The sequence below is a fragment of the Phodopus roborovskii genome, unplaced genomic scaffold, assembly GCF_943737965.1.
Source record: "Phodopus roborovskii unplaced genomic scaffold, PHOROB, whole genome shotgun sequence".
NCBI lineage: Eukaryota > Metazoa > Chordata > Mammalia > Rodentia > Cricetidae > Phodopus > Phodopus roborovskii.
This window is the reverse complement of record NW_026126407.1, coordinates 26,212,344-26,229,030: the sequence shown is the minus strand read 5'-3', so window position 1 is coordinate 26,229,030 and position 16,687 is coordinate 26,212,344. Positions and strand designations below refer to the sequence as shown.

The 16,687-nt window shown below is 46.9% G+C and overlaps 1 protein-coding gene and 1 non-coding gene across 2 annotated transcripts in view; both read right to left on the bottom strand.

Moving 5' to 3' along the window:
* The window catches only part of Slc22a4 (solute carrier family 22 member 4), a 51,637-nt gene extending 39,762 nt beyond the window's left edge, over positions 1–11,875 (bottom strand). The window contains exon 1 of the mRNA XM_051180691.1: positions 11,346–11,875. Coding sequence (XP_051036648.1) covers positions 11,346–11,738 — 393 coding nt within the window. The 5' untranslated portion in view covers positions 11,739–11,875. The remainder of the gene's footprint in view (positions 1–11,345) is intronic.
* Positions 2,432–2,537, bottom strand: LOC127219903 (U6 spliceosomal RNA). The gene has a single exon (XR_007834330.1). It is a non-coding gene; the product is annotated as a U6 spliceosomal RNA (small nuclear RNA).
* Positions 11,876–16,687: the final 4,812 nt, after the last annotated feature.

Sequence of the window (16,687 nt, the reverse complement as noted above, 5' to 3'; positions counted from 1 at the left end):
AATTAGAGAAAAAAAATCATCCTGAGTGAGGTAACCCATACCCAGAGAGCCAAACAAGGTATGTACTTACTCATAAGTGGATTTTAGATATAAAGCAAAGGATAACCAGGCTACAATTCACTGCTCCAGAGAAGCTAGGTAACAAGGACCCTAAGGCAGACACATAGATTTCCATAGGAAGGGGAAATAGATGAGTTCTCCTGGGTAAACTGGAGGTGGGGTGGGAACATGAGGAATCAGGTTGGTCAAGTTGGAGTCAGGATGGAGGGGGCAAGTAATGAAAGCGATATCTTGATATGGGGGCCATTTTGGGGTTAACTTGATGCCAAGGAAACTCCCAGGAATCCACAAGGATGACCAGCTAAGACTCTTAGCAATAATGGAGAGGGTGTCTGAAAGGCCTTTTCCTATAATTAGATTGGTGACTACCCTAATTGTCATCAGAGAGCCTTCATCCAGTAACTATGGAAGCAGATGCAGAGATCCGCAGCCAAGCACTGGGCCAAGCTCCAGGAGTCCAGTCAAGAGAGGGAGGAATGATATGAGCAAGGGGGGTATCAAGGTCATGACAGGGAAATCCACACAGACAGCCTACCTGAGCTAACGGGAGCCCACAGAGTCTGGACAGATAGCTAGAGAGCCTGCATAGGACTGACCTAGATCCTCTTCATGTGGATGACAATTGTGTAGCTTGATCTGTTTGTGGGGCCCCTAGCAGTGGGACCAAGATCTGTTCCTGGTGCATGAGCTGGCTTTTTGGAACCTGTCCCCCATGCTGGGATGCCTCACCCAGCCTTGATGCTGCAGGAAGAGCTTGGTCCTGCTTCAGTGTAGTATGACCTGCCTTGTTGACTCCTCATGGGAAGCCTGCCCTTTCTGAAGGAGGAGTGGATGGAGGGATAGACAGGAGGTGAGGAAGAGAGGAGGGAGAGGAAACTATGGTTAGTATGTAAAGTGGATAAAAAAAAATTTAATAGAAAAAAAAAGAAAAGAAAAAAATGGGACATAGAATAATGGCTCCGTGGTTAAGGGCACTGGCTGCTCATCTAGAGGATCCAGGTTCAATTCCCAGCACCCACATGACAACTCACAACTGTCTGTAACTCCAATTCTAGGGGATCAGACAGCCTGACAGAGAAATACATGCAGGGAAAACACCAATGCACATAAAATAAAAATGTTTTAAAATGGAATACTATACAAAAGGTAAATATTTTGGAGTTTACCATTCAACTCATTCATTTACAATTGAAGAAGCAGGGGCTGGCAAGATGGCCCAGTGGGTAAAGATACTTGTCAAGCCTGGTAACCCGAGACTAATCCCTGTTAGCCACATAGTGGAAGGGGAAACTGACCTCTGCAAGTTGTTTTCTGAACTCTACACACTCATATTGCACACATACATATGCACACGTACTAAATAGATCAAGGATTCAACAATACGAATAAAAACTAAAAATTGAAGACACAGAAGCCTGGGTGATTTCTCTCCTTCAGGTTTACAGGGATGCATCACTTCCTGATGGAATAAAATGCAGTTTTTGCCAGTGTTTACCACTAAGCTGGGTCACCTCTAGTCAGATACCGGGTGGAGCCGGTCTGAGGTTTGCTCTGATGACCCTGCTCTCAGTTGCTTTTTGCGTCTTTATTTTTCTGGCGATGAGGTGACCTGTGGGTTAGCCAGTTACCCTATTAGAGATACCTCTGAGTTACCACAAAATCCCCATTGTTTTCTGGAGCAGGCTTAGACTTCTCCCACCGTGTGCACAGTTTCGGTGGTGACTATAACAGCAGCAGGCAGGGAAAGTGACCCATTTCTCCCAAGGTGGCATCTCTTCTTCATGAGGAATCGCTAAGCGTGGGCAGGCCTTTCGTGTGGTTTTGGCTTCTCTCTGGCTCTCTCTCTCTCCTTGCTTGGCTTGCTTTCTGGCTTGGCTTGCTTCTCCTACATGGAACCTGTGGCCCAGAAATAAGTAGGGGAAAAAGCAATCAAGGCCCTGGGGTTCTGGACCTAATGGCTGGTGGACAGAGCTGCCACTGTTTGCAGACGGGTTGGGTGGAGAAAAGGATGGTAGCCTCTGACTTCTTGGCTGCGTTCACCAGGGTTTTAGCCTCTGCAACCCAGAGCTCAGGGAATGCAGGGATGAGGTGGGGCAGGCCTTAGTGGCCTTTCTTGATGAAACACTGTCATAGGGAGAAGATGGGTTGTGAATGTAGCTTTTATTTATTTTTTTTTGGGGGGGGGGAGTTTGTAACAAGTCTTTTCCAACAGGAAGCAGACCTGTGGTATATATCACACTGCCATTTGGGAAGTCTGAGAATCTTTTCATTTACTTACTGATTTGTAAATTTTCTTTGGAATGAAGAAATATCTATTCTACAAAATGACCAAATGACTTTTTCCCTTTATGAAAATTGGTCTGTCTTTTTTTTTAATATGAAATACATCATGAATTGCATATCATCCTTGTGCAGGGCCCATACTAATCTTCTCTGTATTGGTCCAATTTTAGTAAGTGTGCTGCCAAAGCGAGCACATCTTTTTATTATTAAATTGTAAGAGTCCTTTTCATACTCTGGGTACAAGTCCTTAATCACATATGTCTTTACATACAGGTTTATTTTTAAGAGAGAGAGAGTGAGAGAGAGAGAGAATAAAAGGTGTGTGTGTGTGTGTGTGTGTGTGTGTGTTTGTGCGCACGCACACGCATATGTACAGATGACCTCAGAAGCCAGAAGTGGGCACCAGATCTCCCAGAGCTGGAGTTACAGATGATTGTGAGCTTCCTAACATGGATTCTGGGAACCAAACTCAGGTCTTTTGCTAGAACAGTATTTGCTTTTAATGAATCAGCCGTCTCCCACCCTCCTTTGTGATATATGCGATTGGAAATTCTTTGCTTCAGGGTATTTTTGTTGTTGTTTATGTCTTCTTGGCTATTAACTTATTCTACTTCTTTGTTTCTCTCTCTCTCTCTCCTCTCCTCCTCCCTTCTGTTCTCTACCTCCTCCTCCTCCTCTTCTTCCTTGATTTTTGGAGACAAAGTTTCTCTGTGCATCCTGGAAGACCAGGCTGGCCTTGAATTCAAAGATCTGCCTGCCTCTGCTTCCCAAGTGCTGGTATTAAAGGTGTGCACCATAGGTACTACCGTAGGTGCAGAGGTACCACTCAGGAGTTCTGTGGCCACCTGAGGCTGGGCCAAGGCTAAAAATAAGTTTTCAGCTGGAGATGTAGCTCAGTGTGACAGCACTCACCTGGTGTGCAAAAGGCCTGGGGTTCTACCAGCCACACCAAAACAAACAAAAACTGGCTGCGTAACAGTGTAACAAGACCTAGGAAATTAAATTTTATCCAGGAAGTTCTGTGCTAGAGGTAAGTGCAGACTGTGAAGATCTGGCCAAAAGAGGAGCTGTCTTATAGAAGATTAATTTCGTAGTTCTGGTTAACTTATCTATCTCATCATCAAATCTGCATGTGCAGACATATAAATCATATGCACGCTTTTATTTTCTCCTCTGAGGCAAGCTCTTATTTATCCCAGGCTGGGCCCTAACAAGCTGTGCAGCAGAACTTGTTGAACTCCAGACCATCCTGCTTCTATCCGCCAAATGCTGGTGTGGCTAATACACCCAGTTTATGCAATGTCAGGGACAGAACCCAGGAGACACACTGTAATGCCTCAGCTGCACCCAGCCTTCTATGCAGGTTTCTGTTTACTCGTTTCTGTAAATTACAATATTGCCACAGACAAGGTGTACATAAGTTAAAATTTTTCCCTTTTGGGTCCAAAAAAGTGAAGAAAACCGTTCTTTTACTGATTCAGGTCTTCCAACTTCTGGGTTAGGGTAATGGGACATGGGCCATGAAGCTCAGGTAGCAATTGTGAACTGAAAGTCCAAGAGGCAAAGTGGGGTTGGGAGAGAGCTGTGGAGAGGAGAAGAGGCCCTAAGGGACCTAAATTTAAATTTGCCCTTGTATTTGGGGACAGGGTCTACCATGGTTCTCCCAGGCCCTACCCAGGAGCTATGAACAAATAGACTGGATCTGTACCACAGCTGCCCAAGGAAAACCCCTCAAATGTGTCAGGATGAAGTCTGGGCCCAGGCACAGCGATTTATTTAGTTACTTAGTTTTGAAAAAGGATCTTTTGTGTAGTCCACGCTGGACTCAAATTTGGAATCCTCCAGCTTCTGCTTCCTGAGTTTTGGGATTTGCAGGTGTGGGCTGCTGCATCTACCCGCCCTCTTATCTTGCAGGAGCAGGAGTTGCCAGCCTGTGCTACCCATACTTCTTGTAAGAGTGAAGTGGGTTGGGAACCTGTGCTATAATAGGAATAACCCATCCTTTCTCCAGCCCCTCCCCCAATTCCCTCTACACTGACTAGGTCACACATAGATTCTTGTCTTTTAGGGGTGGTGGAGCTCTGCAGACAAGCATCAGGTACCAACACAGCCCTTACACATAAGAAAATAGCCAGCAACTGGGAGGACCGCAGTGCTACCTGAGACCCATGGCACTTGCCAGGCCCCGCCTGACCAGCCTGCCTGATTTCTGTCACCAAGCCACCTTGGACTCTGTCTATGGGTCCTGCTACCCACTGGGAGGGATGGACAAAGTCTGTTTATCCTGAGGCTTGGCAGCAGGTACAGGTGAAACGGCCTGAGAACAAAGGTGCATTCTGACATCCCAGAACCAGTTGTCAGAGGAACACAGCCACAAGGCAACCAAAGCAGCCGATAAACAGGGAAACACACACAAGCCAGAGCCTGGGGCAGTCCCCAAGTCTTCCTCTGTTTGTTTACTGGTAAAACCATGCTTTCTGAATGCTAACTTGAAATAGAATCTCCCTGGGCCTGGCTGGTACACTGTCTTTGGAACCACGAGGGCAAATCTGAGTGCTGAGGGATTTAGTTAATATTCAAGCCATCTTGACAGCCAAGCTGTCAATTCAACATCTTGGAGCCCGTTGTTTCAGTCTAACGACTCAAGGGAGGGTACAAGTGTCTCACCTTGGCCACCAGCAAGTATCCTAGGGCACTGACAGGAATGAAGATAATCTAAAGAGACACCTGTCCTCTCCTCTCTGTCTAGTGGATACTGAAACAATGGAACTGAAGAAATTGTAACTTTCCCAGGAGTTCCTGGGAGAAGGAAAAGGCTGGGATGCTGATGCCAGTCTGAGGGCCCGTTTGTCTTCTGGAAATAAATCTCACAGCCTGACAACCTGTCAGCTCACTTTGCAGGTGAGACTGGGGTCCAGACAGTGACGATGGGCAGGACCACACCTTGAGCCACACTCTTTAGCTGAGCAGACCTCATGCCCTCCATTTAAACCTGCACCTCATGTCAGTACCCCAGCAGTGGACTTTTGAGCTGTCACAGGACTTCTGGTTTCTCTTCCTGATGTGTCCATACTGAACAACCTCCTTTTCCTGTTTGTATCAGTACTTGTTTGTTTACTTGTTTGTTGGAATGAGTGGATAAGCACAGCTTGTTAGGACCACCAGGGCCCAGGCTGACTTGAGCAACTCCAGTAACGAAACAAACTGCCCATTACTCCAGGTCTGTCCCTTGTCCAGCTCTGCCTAGGCCCCACAGGAAATAGTCTGTTCAGCCAGAAGATGGAGTCTGTTGGAGTAGCCAGCCCCAAACTGGCATAGTCAGTGGCCCTATTCCCTCCCCATCCTGGGAAGCTCCCTATGAACTTGGAATGGGGCTCATGTTCCTCTGGAAACTTGGCCCACCTTGGGGCAATGAGTAAAACCAGTATCCTGATCCAAGGAAGGCTGGTGCCTTCCGGGGCACAGGCCCTTTATGTAGGTTCTATCTGAGGGAGTGGTCCCACTCTCAGTCTCCTCATTCCCAGACTTCAGGGATATACCCAGCTGCAGAAGAAGACAAAGGCAGCTAGGGTAGGATAGCATCCTCATCCATGGCTGCTGAAGGGTCTTTTGAGCAGGTTGGTCCGCAGGACACAGGACTCCCTGGAGGCCCCTGAAGCACAGCGTCTAGGAGAATCTGGGTCAGGTTCATATGAAGCTACCTTGGTGTTTCTAGTTTGTGGACTAAGGCCAAGCAGACCTAACGGTGTTCCGTGAGGAAAGAAGACACAGAGGAGCCCAGGCCCTGCCCTTGCCTGTCCTCCCTGCCCCTTCAGCCTCAGTGCAGGAGGCATTGGAGTTTACTCAGGTCTAGGCACTGAAGGACTAAATCACGACCCTGGAGATAGAGAATGACCACTAGGGAAGGACTCATTGAAAAATAACTCATCACCACACAGATTGTTTAGGGCGCTCAGGGTCCCTCCTTCCCCAACAGAAGCTCCCAATCCCAAGTCCCACATAACCTTGCCTCTTCCTGTTCCTGTACAGACACCACTCTGTGGGTAACTTAGCCACCAAGTAGGATAGGTACTCCTTTCCCAGGGTGATTACAGACTCTTCGAGCTCAGAGTCCAGAGACAGAAAACCCTCACCTTGTATTTTTACATTCTTTCCCCTGAAATGAAAAATAATTTGGTTCAAGGTCATATAGCTGGAGCTATAGAATATCAAGGAGAGTGTTAGACATAACTGATTAAATCAAATAAATAGCCATAAGTCCATGCATACATAAATAAATATACACAAAAACAAATGGCTGTGGAGGGGAAGCATTTATTTCTAGAATCATCTCAGATTGCCACTAGGCAAAGACTATATATAGTACTAGTCATCTCAGTCAAGGTCTGGAGAGCTGTGCTAAACTCAGTGGGTAAAAGTTTGTATTTTGTATTGTCTCCAAGTATCTCCCTTCAAATATTTATTAACTATACAAGGGAAAACACTAACAATAAGAGCGGAAAATTCAGCAGACACCAACTTAACCAAATGATTGATGTTAACATCACTAGTGATTAAGACAGTGTCAGTATTATATATCTGCTGTGATGCTTGGAAAATATAATCCTCCTGTTGTTGCATTCTCACCCCAAACTACATAGCACAATTCGATCATGAGAAAAATTACACAAACCCAAGCTGAGGGACATTCATTAAAATAACATATACAAAACACAATTATGGTCACAAAAGATCAGGAAAAGCAGAAAAATTGACTGAGATGTGACAGCTAAGCACAGTGGGATGATGGACTGGCTCAGAACACAGAAATAGGACACTAGTAGTACTTTGACCAATGTTAATTTCCTGGTTTTGATAAATGCATTGTGTGTAATTTAAATTGATAACACCAGATGGGGTGTGGTGGCACATGTCTGCAAGCCCAGCACTGGGGGGCCAGAGTCAAGAGGAGCCCAACCTGGATGATACAGTGAGTTCCAGGCCAGCTTTGGTTATAGAGTGAAACCCTGTAGGGAAAAAAACAAATAAATTGCTACGGTCAGAGGAAGCTAACAGAAGGGTATATGTAAATGCTCTGTACTGTTTTAATAACTTTCTTTGAATCAGAAGTTATTTCAAAGTAAGGATAAGAATTTTGATTCTTAGTAATACACACACTGGTACCTCACACACAACCCTAAAGGGAGGAAATTATCTGTGGAAGCACACAGGGCAAGGTGTGTACACATGGGAGTAACAGTCCTGACACCACAGACTCCTGTCTCCTGGCGTCTATGAAAGGCATTTCTCTGGACTCCTGGCTGACCGTGTCCTCCTGTGAAGGGGTCCAGGGACAGTCGGATGGGTGTTTCTCTTGTGAAGGATGTCAGGGTGTGGAGTAAAAGGCAGAGGCACATTCTGAGGACAGTCCTAGCCTTGTCAGCCAGAATGTAGGGACCTGTCAGGGGCCCTGGGCTCAGCCTATAAGGACTGTTACTAAGTCAGCATGGGTTCTGGCACACATCTTGTTCTCAGGGTCTTAGCACTGCATCTGTGGGGACAGAGGTTCAGCTTTCATCCAGCAAAGGTCACTACCTTTTCTACCTGCCACAATCTAAGCCCGGGAGAAAGCTCCTCAAATACCCACAATGCCCAGACAGAGGTGCAGACAAGAGGGTGGTCAGGGTCTGTCCTTAGCACTATTCACTGCTCACCTGTGATGCCATTTTGCTGATGCCACCAATGATATAGCCCATCCACAGATACAGAGTCCCACTATATACCCCAGGCTGACCTTGATCTTCCTGTCTCATCCCCCTCAGTGCTATTCCAGGCATGTGCTATCATGTCTGTCTGTTACCTAAGTCTCAAAAGTGAAGTGATGTGATTGTGTGACTAGCCTGTTTCAGTAAGCACGATGTCTTCACCAGTCATTCATAGAGCCTGTGCCCACAACTCTGCTTTCTCTTTAGAGATAAATCAAACTCCATTGTTCATATATACAAGATTTTGTTTATCCATTCAAGCAGTTGATGGAGATCAGGGTGTGTTCATCTTTCGGCTTATTGAGAACAATGCCGCTATGAACATGAATGTGTAGGTAATTTGTAATATTTATTAATTGTGAACATGCACCTGGGAGAGTGCAGGTGTCTGAGTTGGCAGTTGCAAGCCACCTGACCCCGATGCTGGTAACTCAACTGTGGTCCTTTGCAAGAGCCGAGCCATCTCCCAGCCTAGCAACTCTTTGAGACCCTGGTTTCAATGCTTTCAGTGTTTACCTACAAGTGGAAAGGGTTGATTGTATTTTATTATTGTGAATATTATTTGACACAGAGTCTCATGCATCACAGGCTGGTCTGGGACTCATCATGTAATCAAGGATGACTTTGGGCTTCTGCTTCCACCTCCTATGTGCTAGGGTTACGGGCATGCACAACCACACCCGTTTGTTCTATTTTTAATTTTTGAAGGACAGTAGCACTCTTCTCACAGCAGCTGTGTCATTGCACCTTCTGCTGTGGTTTGGGTTTTGCTTTGTTTGGGGACAGGGTTTCATGCTGCATCCCAGATTGGCTTGGAACTCATAGCAATCCTTCTGTCTCAGCTGCTTGGGTGCTGGGTCATGGGCTGGATCCTATATGTCTCTCTGAAGGTATTTACTGGAGGCTTGGCTCCCTGCTTAAAGCTGCTGTGGGTTGGTGGGCTCTTGAAGAGGTGAGGCTGACTGGGAAGAAGCTAGGACTTTGGAAGGAGATTTGGGGACCTTGGCCTCTTCCTCATTCTCTCTTCCACAAGGAAGGCTGCATCTCTCTAGTACACTCTCCATCCGGATGTGCAGCCTCACCAGAGGCCCCCCAAAGCAACAGGGCCAAATGATCATAGGCTAGAACCTCGTCTCTTTATAAATTGCTGGTGTCAGGTATTTGTTATAGTAACTGAGACTGAGTGACATAATCTCACTAGTAATACTCGGGAATTCCATCTTCCCCCACGTTGTCCTCAGTGCTTGTTTTGTTTCTATTTTGGTTAGTTGCCACACTCAGACTGTGAGTTACTACCCCCTCTGGAGAGACCCACCCCACCCTACTCACCCTGCTTCTCACTTCCTTTCCTTCTCTTTCCCGCCACCCATGCTCTTTGCCTTTTGACTCTCACCATCAAAAACAGCAAGCAAGGGAGAGAGAGGATGCTGAGCAAAGCAAGTCAGGACATGAGTATGTGAAGAGGGAGTCACTAGATGTGCCAGAAGCCCTTGGGGACTGGGGAGCTGATAGTTACCTCCCTTCATACCCTCAGGCAAACAAAACCAACCAGGAGGAGGACAGCAGCCTCCAACTCAGATGCAGGGAATAACTCTAGAACTGAAGGATGCACTGGCTCTCAGTCTCAGCTGCCCCAGGGCCAGGCACAACTGGAGAGGTATGGCCAATTGAGGACCAAAGACAGGCAGTGTGCTAGTGGGAGGGTCCCAGAGGGGGCCACAGGCTCATCCACTCTCATGAGCCCTGCATCCTCCACAGCTGTCACCCTTAACTGAGTGTTCTCTTGCAGGAGTGACTCCCACAGCTTTCTCCCAATCATGCTTTCCATAGTAGTTAGTCAGACATAGATCTAAGAACACAGGTAGGGCTGGGAGAGTTGGAGATATCTATAATACCCTGTATCTAAGAGGATCACTGTGAGTTATTCAGTGAGTTACAGACTATACAAGCCTCTATCCTGTGACCTTGCCACAAAAGAAGAAAATAAAGTCATAGGCTTGCTATTTCCCCTGAACTCCATCTACCCAATCTGTAGGGCTCTTATACTCAGTTCTTTGCTGAAGAGGACTGGCTCCTTTCTCCAGTTTTGTCTACAACTCCTTCCTGCAACATCTCCAGATCTAGTTATTCCATGAAGGGGAGTTTGTTTACCCGGTCACACATAAAACAAGCCACGGTTTGAATGCTGATTTCTGAAATCCAACTAAGTAGGGTTGAAGTTAACTCTCTCAACAACACAGCTGGTATGCCCCCACAGGCATCTCAGCTCTGCAAGTGGGACCCACACCCTAGCTGTCTACACCCTAGGGCCAGACACTTTTTTTTTTTTTTTTTTTTTTTTTTTTATGACAGCTATGTGGTGCTGAGGGAAAGAGATAAAGTAGGTGAGGCTGCTCTTAGTTGTCACCCCCTCCCTTGGGAGGGGCATACATTTTGTTGCTGCTGTTGTAGTTTTTTCACACACACACACACACACACACACACACACACACACACACACACACACCCCACTTGGGAGAAAAATAGAACAGAGGTGGCATTTAGAGGTAGGAAAGTAGGAAATCCTACCAGCCTGGTCAACAGCAGGAATTTAGTTCTTGGGGATGCTGTTTCCTTAGCAAATGTGCAGCAGGAAATACAGAGAGGGAGCAGGTCCACATCCAGACTCTGGTGACTTAGGGAACCCCTTCCCAGACTACTTAGAGATAGGTGGTCCCAGCCAGAGCCCCTGCCCACCAGCTGACACTTCCCACAGGAGTATCCATCCCTCCATGAGTAACCAAAGGCCAGGTTCTGCTTTTTGGCTCCTTGCATCTAACTATCTCCTTTTGGGAAAATTAGGACCACAGCAGGGAAGCCCTTCTCTGTTTCAAGATCCTTTGTGTCTCTATATGTGAACTCAACAGACCACCACATCCCTTCTCGCCTCAATGGCAAGGAAATATCTCTGACTGTATCTCAAGGCAATGTGGGGCTCGGCCTGCCCAGGGAAGAACTGAGGCTCTTGGGAAACTCTATCTGTTGTGAAACTCAGAAAGGAAAAGGCAGTTGGTGACAACACTCTCTTTTCCATCCCCTCCATGCCACACAAAATTCATCAGCTCTGAGCCTGTGCTGAGAATGCACTCATAACCCCACTCTGTGCCTGCAAGGTTTGAGACAGTGGGACATTGGCCCAGGCACTGCCAGGGATTGTTGGGGCCACTGATGCGATGGAGTCTCCATTCTTAATGTCTCCAGCAAAGCGCTGCCACCTACCTCGGTCACTATGGTAGAGAGGAAGACGTCCTTGCTGTACTCCCAGCCATCCAGGCAGCTCTCCTGCTCCAGCTGGTCCAGGTCCACGTCCACTCCCGGTTCCAGCCCCAGGGCAGAGAAGTTGGCGATGGCGGCCAGGCGGTAGCGGCTGCAGCTCTGGGGCACCTGTCGTCCGTCCTTCATCTCCAATGGGATGCTGTGGTTGCGCCACGCGCTGCTCAGATTCACTGTGTCAGGCACACGGCAACGATGCTCCGGTGACCCTGCCAGGAACACTACTGACATACCATTGAAGCCATTGGGAATGATGCTGGCGCTGAGTAGGAAGAAGATGAGGCGCTGGAAGGGTCCCCACTCCCCCAGGAAGGAGGTCACCTCGTCGTAGTCCCGCATGTTCCAGCCTCTCCTTCACAACTTGGACAAGGGAGTAAGAGGGAATCTGATGATTGATGTGCCCGGCGGGGGCCTTCCTGGGGTGGCTGCGTGCAAACGCGCTGTGGGTGGTGCAAAGCTCCTAGGGGCTGGCACCAAGCTCGGAGAAGCCGAGTCCTTGGGACCACACCCCCTGTGCGGGAGAGACACCCAGAGGCTACCACTCTTCACAGATCGGGGAGGTGTTCCTGGGTCGGCTCCGCCTCCTGTTCGGTTCCGTGCACCCAGCAGCTTTACAGGCAGGGCCTCCCGCTAGGGATCCGCTGTGCAATGTTCGGCGAGCCCGGGAGCTCTTCTCAAACCCACGTGGGAGGGTGAGCGACAGGGAGGAGCCATGTACGGAGAGCAAGGTCTCTAAGGGGTTGACCCTGGCTTCAATGTCCGCGTCTTGCCAGCCCTAGCCCGGGGCAGGAGTCCATTGCTCCACAGCACCAGTCTGGAGTCTGAGCTCAGGCGGGTGACAGTTAATCAAGTCTATGCTCTCAGGAGACCTCTGTGGGTGACAGGAATGCCACCTCTTCACATACACACCAGTGTGGGAGCTCAAATATGTGCCTTAGCAAGACCCGGACAGCGGGGAACCGGACCAGAGAAGCGTCCTTGGAACAGCAGGATCCTCACCTTGAAAAGAGGCAACTGTGGCCCGGGAGCCTGCAAGGGGTGTGGGAGGTCATGCTGAGTCAGTGACTCATTCTGTACCAAAACGGCCCGGTCATCACTGGCCTGTGAGTCGTCTCTGTGTCCTCTTGAAGATTCCCTGGGGCCTCTATAGGAGACACCAGAAGGACTCAGGGCCACTGCGGGGAACATAGCAATGGAGTCACATTTTTCACCATAGCTTAGACTGATGTTTGCCCTTTTGCACTCTCCAGGCACTTGGGGCCCTTTATTGCCGCATGGTGCCAAAACCTTCTTGGACAGAAAGGCCTGCTATTTGCAGAAAGGCCGGTTCCCTGTCCAGGAACCGAGGGAGTAAAGAACAGAAAGAGGACAAATAATGAGATTTGGCTCTCAGATCTGGCAGGGTGACCAAAGGAGGGCCAAGACTGCCTTTTTCTCTCTCTGCTCAGTATCCACCTATTAGGCCCCTGGAACACTGTGTCCTAGCCCAGGCTGGAGCCTGTGGCCTGGGATCCTTGGGACTGTCCGAGGAGCCCACCACTTTGCACAAACCGGCTTGTTTCTACAGACCCTCTGCAAGAGACCGAAGGGGACTAATGCTTGTTCTTGTTTGTTTTGGTAGCCTCCAGTCTGGCTTTCCACCACTTAGAACCTCAGTTTCCTTTCCTATTATTTAAGCCCATGTCACCTAATGTGCCAGGAGACTTCTGCTTTATGCCTTTGATTTTATTTGTTTGTTTTGTGAGACAGGATCTATGTATGTAGCCCTGGCTGTCCTAGAATCCCCTATGTAGACCAAACTGGCCTCAACTCACAGAGGTCTGCCCACCCCTGTGTCCTAAGTGCTGGCTATGCTAGAGCAAGATCGTGAGTTCCAGGCCAACCTGAGCTATGGTAAGACCCTGTGTCAAAAAAGTTTTTTAGTGTTTTTTATATCCTTATCATTAAAATTACTAAAAACTAATATTAATCAGCTAAATATTAAATATTAATTGAGTAACATTAAAATAGTAATATTATTAAAACATTATTAACGTGTAGCCCCATGCCTGGCTGATGCAGTGCTAGGCACCTAGGCATCAGACATTGGTTAGGGCTTTGTGGGTACTGGGTAAGCACTCTACCAACTGAGTAGACACAGGTCTTGCTAAGATGTCCAGACAGCTCTTAAACTCCTCTGGGCCTGAGAGATCGTCCCTCTCCAGCCTTGTGCCCAGCTCAAATAGTTGCTTTGATTGCTGCATTTCTTAGTGTCCCTGTATGGGTTTCAGCAGCAGGCAGCAAGCGCCTCGCCCTCTTTCACTTGCCTCCGTCCCGTTTCACCCTTGTTGCTACTGGAGAATGCAGTTTGGTCCTCTGAAGGAAGTAGGAGACACCACTCCTCCACACTGCCCAGGTGTCAGTCAACTGGGCTGTTTTCCAGTTGTTGACAAGGGTATGTAAATCAGCTTGTTTTCCCTCCATACAGAATGAATCAAAACTTGAGTATAGCTTACTATACTAGAAGGATTCCCTTCGTCATTCTTTAGGGTCACCCCTAAGATGTGTCGCAGTGACTTTTGGTTGGTATTGACACAGTAAGCTAACACTGACATGGGAGTTGGGGCTGTGTACTTTGCCCCCAACAGCTGGTTGCAGAAAACTAACTACCTCACAAAGCTACAGGTTTGAGCTGAGAGAGACATGCTGCTATAGCATAGGTAGTGTCTGACCTACCCATGGTTGACATACAGGCACATACCCTGTGACCTGCTTTCGCGTGACCCAGAACCTACCACTTCTGTCCTATGATGAATTGCTGATCAGCTTGCTAATACAACTTAGAAGGACCTGATGATATCCAGCACATATTGGGCTGTCTTTACTACTTTGATAGTCCATTGCCTGGTTGCTGGTTCTCAATGGTGCACCAAAGTGGACTTGAATATAATCATTTCTTTGGTCTGTTGGCAGTGCCCTATCTGGTAAACAGGTATTTCTTGATATTTTCCCAGGAAAATCACATGATATCTCCTCATCTGGATGGACTGACCCTTCTGAAGCTGTGAGTCAAAAATAAATATTTCTTTATTATGTCAGGCATCCTGCTAGAACCATGAGAGTGATGGGAGATGTCATTCTGTAAATGTTTCTCTTATTGGTTAAAGAATAAAGCACTGTTGGCAAATAGGAAGGCAAGATAGGTGGTACAAGGAGACAAGGAGGATTCTGGGAGATGTAGTAGGAGATGCAAGATGTAGAGACTTGAAAGAGGAACAGGTCCAGGCCCTCTCTCTAGTAAGATAAGACCATGTGAAAATACTTAGATTAATAGAAATGGGTTAATATTTAAGACAGAGCTAGCCAGTAAGGAACACTAGTAACAGGTCAACAGCTTTATATCTAATACAGTGTCTCTGTGTGTTATTTGGGGCTGACGCAGCTGTGGGACCAGGCTGGCGGGAAAACTGCTCGAAACATGAGAGCACTAAAACAAAACACCGTGACCTGTTGTTTCCTTAAAGCTCCACCTCCCATGATCATCCTGATGCAACTGAATTCCAACATGATTTTCTGTTGTTGAGCAGGCAGTCAACCATAGCATTATTAATAAAGGGTACTGAGAAGAATGGCTTTAATGTCCTGTTAATTCTACATAACGTGGCTTCACTTCTGATTTAAGTTTTGGGGTTCATTTGGCCTTCAAACTAATATTCTTGAGACCAAGGGATCTGTCCCAGAGGTTTCCTGGTCAATGTATGATAGCTCTTTTCTGCTTTCATTTCTGTTGTTGTGCTACAATACCCCAACAGAAAGCAACTTAGGAGAGAAAGGGGTTTATTTTAGCTCACAGTTTCAGATTAAAGGTTCTCGTTGTGGAGATGCCAAGGCAGAAACTTCAAACAACCAATCATATCGACAGTTAAGCATCCAGAGAAATGAATGCATGCATACTCACTTGTGCTCAGCTAGATTTTCCCACTGTTACACAGTTCAGGGTACCCTGCCTAGGGAACAGTGGTGCCCACACTGGGGTGGGTCTTCCCACATAAACTAATTAAGACAATCCCTTCCTGGCATGTTCACAGGCCAATCCAATGCAGACAATCCCTTACTGAGACTTTTCTTTCCAAGCAATTCTAGGTTATGTCAAATTGACAAAGTTAACCATCATAAGATCTTTTTGTTGTTGTTGTTGTTTTGTTTTGTTTTGTTTTTGAGACAGGGTTTCTGTGTATTGCTTTGGAGCCCATCCTGGAACTATCTCTGTAGACCAGGCTGGCCTCAGACTCACAGAGATCCACCTGACTCTGCCTCCCTCCTGAGTGCTGGGATTAAAGGCATGTGGCGCAAATGCCCGGCTCCATCATAAGATCTTAGCCAGAGAAAGAACTGGAATAAAGTATAAACAGAGTGGGCCACAAACTCAAAAAAAAAAAAAAAAAAAAAAAAAAAAAAAAAAAGCTCAGCCTATAGCTTAGGCTTAGCTCTTATAACTTGTTAACCCATTTCTATTCATCTACCTGTGGCCACATGATTCGTGGCTTTCCCCGTTCTTCTGCATGTCTTGTTCCCCCTGTGTTCAACTGGAAACTCCACCTTACTTCTTTCTTGATCTCTCTGTCTGCTATACTTCCTGCCTATCTGTTGGCCATTTATTTTATTAAACCAATTACAGGGACTTATCTTTACACAGAATAATCAAATATCTTCCAACAATAAAGCCCCCACATTGCAGGAGGTATGGAGGTTATTGTACTCACATATAAGCACAAAGGGAACCAGGAATGTTAACACAGGATTGTCCCTTCAAAGGGAGGGATGCTCGGCCTATTATCTGCCCAGAAGGCTTGGAGTGGACATAGTTAGTAGCCTGATGACCTTTGAGCCAGATCCTCCTCAGTCCCTTATCATGAACTTGACAATCTATAGAACCTATCTTTATGGAAGATGTCACGTGAACTTTACAAATAATTTTTGATGTAGTCATATCTTAAGCTTTATTGTGCAGATAGATTGAGTTAATTATCACTAGGAAAAATTTCACCAAATTGTGCTGTGCTTACATAGGCCAACACCAGCTACTTAGCTATGTTGAACCAAACTGCCTCCTTGTCTCCCATGAATCTTTACATTACTGACTGTGGCGGTCACGGAAACCCATACGCTACATTATCAATAGTGCTAGGAAGCAGTTGGAAATATGTTTACTGGGTCTAGAGATAAGAGTACTGTAAATAGACTGTCCTTTGGGGCCACCAGTTCACACACACACAAAAATGACATGGAGTCTTATTGTTAATTATGAA